At 46.1% G+C, this 4758-nt stretch overlaps 1 protein-coding gene across 1 annotated transcript; it reads left to right on the top strand.

The window, feature by feature from the left end:
- The first annotated feature begins 1895 nt into the window (after positions 1-1895).
- On the top strand, positions 1896-4273 carry LOC135635980 (uncharacterized protein At3g28850-like). The gene has a single exon (XM_065147467.1). It carries the CDS (start codon positions 2514-2516, stop codon positions 3984-3986), a length of 1473 nt encoding a protein of 490 aa, XP_065003539.1. The 5' UTR covers positions 1896-2513; the 3' UTR covers positions 3987-4273.
- Positions 4274-4758: the final 485 nt, after the last annotated feature.

Genomic DNA, 4758 nt, shown 5'->3' with positions numbered 1-4758 from the left:
TTAAAGTACAATATATTTATTTAATATAAAAAATCTGAATTATTCGAAGTGACCAAAATATTTTATTTGTGAGTGTTATATTTGTTTATGATAATCAAAGGACTTAACACATTCAAAATATTTTATTTTTCATATGGTGTATCTATCTATAACAACAACAAAAAACATGAAAAATGCTCGATGCGTTTAATAGGATGAAAAAATATTTGACAAGCTCAAATGACAATGTATTCCTCTTTCTGCTCGGTACATCAAACCCAGAATAAGAAAGCAACAAAAGTACTACCAAATCATATTTAATACATATCACAATGGTTAAAATCTAAAAATAATCATTATGCTCCGAGATAGAGAAACGTATACGTCGAAATACAATGAACGTGAATGAAATTGATCATTATTTTCAACCAATCAAAACATAATACATAGAATGCAATCAACATATGCTTGACATGTCGTCTCAGCATAGATACTAAAAATCTATTTTTCTCATTAAATCGACATCAATATTATATGACACAACCCCTCCATATATCTTTTAGTTACAAAATTACAAAATGAATAATGAATACTCTTTAAGCTTTTTGATGCTCCCAACAAATAAACATGCCCTGATTTGATCATGCATCGACTGGTTTTACCTTTTTCAAGTGTGACAACTCAGAAAGTCAGATTAATTTCACATATAATAATTTATTTACGTGTGATGAAAAAATCACGAGTATGTATTGTCATCGAAGTATGTTTAGCTACGGTTGTAATGCATTAGGATGTACATCATGATTATGAACTCGACGACCTTTCCTCCCGATGGGACTTCTTGTGATGGGATCGGAACCGACACACCAGAAGCTCTCATGGCATGACCACTATTCTTGGTCAAAGTTGACCCATAACACAAGTGTTCAGTCAACTCGTGTCGGATTTCGTGGCATAACTTTACGATTTCAATATAATATCTCTATAATCAAATTAAATCTTATAATTCCTCAGATTAAACTGCTTTTTGTATCTCTATAATCAAATTTCTCTAGCTGAGAAATTTGCATGAACAGAAATATCTCTATAATCAAGTTAATGGCTCAGGCATTAGGCGACCTAACACGCCACCCACTTATTGCCGCACATTCTTGGTCTTAGTCAATATCTACATTGTCATCAAAATAAATGTAGGGGAAACATAATTTATGATACAGCCGTTCTCCATAAAAGATGAAAGTAAGTGCCCACCAATTATATTTATTGTTATGGAAGCAGATTAAATAGAAATCTGAAACTAAGAATCAATTAAACAAAGGATTCAGAGGGGAAATAAAATTACGAAGATATCCAGATGTAGTAGAAACAAGAATAATAATAATAATAATAATTATTATTATTATTATACGGTCATACGCAAACAAACGAAGGCGCATTAAATATAGGAAAAGGCGAGCAACCGACCCCTAACCGTACCCGGCCCCACACGTCCCTCCGGATCGCTAACTCTTCTTGGACGACCTCTTGTCGCTGTGAGCCACGTTGCCCAGCTTTGAGTGGTCCCCGCTTCGCTTCAGTGGCTCGGATCGCCAGCTCTGCCGAATGCAACGTCCGACGTCATCTCTTCCCATCTCCGCCGCGTGTCCAGTTTCGGTGGGCCCACCTCTTCACTTCCGCCCACCGCGGAGCACGAACAATCTCTCTCGCTCTCTCTCTAAGAAGCGTTTGCGTTAGCCATTGGCAGACGAGGGAGGCAGGGAGAGGGGCATTGCCCGGAGATCTCGGCCAGACTCGGCTTCGACAGAAATTGTTCGGATTATATATATATATATATATATATATATATATATATATATATATATATGGCCAATGTGAGAGAGGGGAAAGTTGAGGAAAGGGCTGGTGGGTGGGTTTGGGGAAGAAGGGGTCCAAAGGAGTCCACTCCAGAGATGGGTGATGAGGATGCTTCCTTCCGTTTGACTTCAGCAGGCATTTGATCCGGGTTTTCTGACTTCTTCGTCGTAGTGGGCGGCAGTTTCTTCCCTCTTGCTTTGGTGGATTTCGCGTTCTTCTCCTGTTCATTTTTCTGGAACTCTGACTCGTTCTGTTCTTAGTTCCTCTCCTTTTCTCTGTTTGCTCTCATCGAATTCAGTACGATCAAGAACCGACTTCTTCCATCCTGCGTTTCTGTTGTCAAGTTGATACCTTTGATTTGTTTCTGCGATCACAATCGAATTTTGCTTCATTACATTCGCCTTCGTCGTTCCTTGAATTCCCTCAAATCTAAGCCTTTGCCGCCTCTCTCTCTGTGAATGCATTAATTATGTTCTATTTTGGTGGCTCGGATCGATAGGAAATGCAAAATAAGAAGACTCTCTGGGAATGTTCCTAAAGATTGCATTTTTGGGATCGCGGAACGTTCACGGATATCAGCATAATTCCTACAGCTTCCCGAGCCGCTTCTGAATCCTATCGTCCATCTCTTCGGATCGATATCGAAGCTAGCGCGGAGATTTCCCCTGTTTCCATTCTCCATGGGTTGCACGGGCTCGAAGCAGCTCCGCCGGCGCCGCGGGGGGAGCCCCGGTCATTTTGTTCGCAGCCACTCCATCCCCGTCCGTTACGCTGACACGGCCGTCGCCCAGCGCCGGTGCTGGGATGATCACCACGCTGTCGCCCTCTCTTCCTCCGCCCTTGGCTCCCTGGTGGTCCACCGCGGCGACCTTAGCTCCGACGACGAGGCCATGATGAAGATCACCAACGACTTCCCGACCGCGGTTCCGCAGGCCGGCGTCGCGAAGGAGCTCGGCCTCGCCAAGACCTGGTCAGAGCTGATCGAGCGCCGGATCCTGAAGACCCCGACAATGACCCCGCCCAACGAGCCCGAGGTCATCAACGCCTGGGAGCTCATGGCCGACCTTGAAGACGCCAGCCCCCTCCTCCTCCCGGCCGTTGGCGTCAATCGCTCCTTCTCCTTCCACACCTCGCGGGACGTCCGCCGTTCATTGCCGGATACCGATCTCTCGGGTAGATCCTCGTCGCCAAAGCCGCAGTGGATGCAGCTCAGTCCGAAGGATTCCGTCGTCTCCGATTTTAACCCAGAGATCCTGTCGTCCTTCCGTAAGGCCCTCGACGAGCTGTCGCCGCAGCATCAATTCTGTTCCATCGATCGACCAGCTGAGCCCGACAAGAACGAAGAAGAAGATGATGAGGAGGAGGAACCATCTGATGCAACAACACGAACAGCAGAGTCCGCCGAAGTGCCGCAGCATCAATTCCGTTCCATCCATCAACATCCTGAGCCTGACAAGGAGGAGCAGGAGGAGGAGGACCAGAAGAAGAAGCCATCTCATGGAAGAACACGACCAAAAGAATCCGCCGACGGCCGCGAAGATCCGAAATCCATCAGCATCGTTCGAGCAAGGATCGACGAGTTCCAACAGAAGATCGATGCTAGGAAGACTAGCAGCAAACCCGACTCCGCAAAGGTGGCGCCTACCTACAAATGCCCGCCCGGCGGGCAGGGGAAAGTGGTGCTCTATCTCACCAGCCTCCGCGGGATACGGAAGACATACGAGGACTGCTGGGCCGTCGGCATGATCCTGAAAGGCTACGGCGTTCGCGTCGACGAGAGGGACGTATCGTTGCATGCAGGATTCAAGGACGAGCTGATCGACATACTTGGGCCGGGTTACGGCGGCAAGGGACTGCCGAGGGTCTTCGCCGACGGGAACTACCTGGGCGGGGCGGAGGAGGTGCGGCACCTGCACGAGCTTGGGAGGTTATCCAAGTTGTTGGACTGCTGCGAGATGACGCCTTCGATGGGGAAAGGAGGAGGCGGCGGCGATGCGGCGTGCGAGGGGTGCGGTGGCGTCAGGTTCGTCCCCTGCGAGATCTGTTCGGGGAGCTGCAAGGTGTATGTGGAGGAAGAGGAGGAGCTCGGCGGGTTTCATAGGTGCCCGGAATGCAATGAGAACGGGCTCGTTCGATGCCGGCTTTGCTGCTGATGCTGCACGCAGCGTGATTTCCGCCAAGTGCTCGACGTATTGCTGTAATATGTACAGTAAAAAGAGGTGAATAAAGCATGGAATAAGAGAAGCTTTTCAAAGATTCAGTTAGCTTATGTAAAGTGTGTCTTCCATTTTTTCTTCTTCGTCATCATCTTATGGTGTCTTTCTTCCTTGCATTTGGTTTTATGTGAGGAGACACAGATGGGGAAACCCATTACAGTGTGAGAAGATTAAAACAGTGCAACCTGGATGTCAGAGATCTAATTCTCTCATCTTTTTGATCATATATATTCTTTCATCTCTTCTTCTAGCTGGACTGATTTGAAACCACAGCTTCTTATTCTTGGTTGCTGGCTGGTGGGCCATGCCTCACTATGCTCTAAAGTTGCGGTCACTATAGCTCTGTCAAAGATGATGGTGCAGTGGCGACAGCCATTGAAGTTTCAGCTAACTTCACACAGTTGAATCATACACGCTACGCTTCTTCTTATCTTGCAGTGGGGGGCAAGCAGATGCTGAGCCAGGAGAAGGGAAATCAAGAGAATCTTCACAAAAGATGAGAGTGTGTTCCTCTTCTCTTACAATAATAATTTTCAGATTAGTGGGAAGACACCACTGGCTCTTAATTAAGAATAACGAGTATTTTATGTCCATTGGTCATAATATTTACCAACTTATTTATAAGATATCTCACAGAGGGTGGAATTCAGCTACAAGTGCTGAACATGTAATGTATAAACTTCTTCTGTTCATGTTTGCAATTGCATCT

Source organism: Musa acuminata, chromosome BXJ3-4 (assembly GCF_036884655.1).
Source record: "Musa acuminata AAA Group cultivar baxijiao chromosome BXJ3-4, Cavendish_Baxijiao_AAA, whole genome shotgun sequence".
Lineage (NCBI taxonomy): Eukaryota > Viridiplantae > Streptophyta > Magnoliopsida > Zingiberales > Musaceae > Musa > Musa acuminata.
This window is presented reverse-complemented; position numbering and strand designations above follow the sequence as displayed.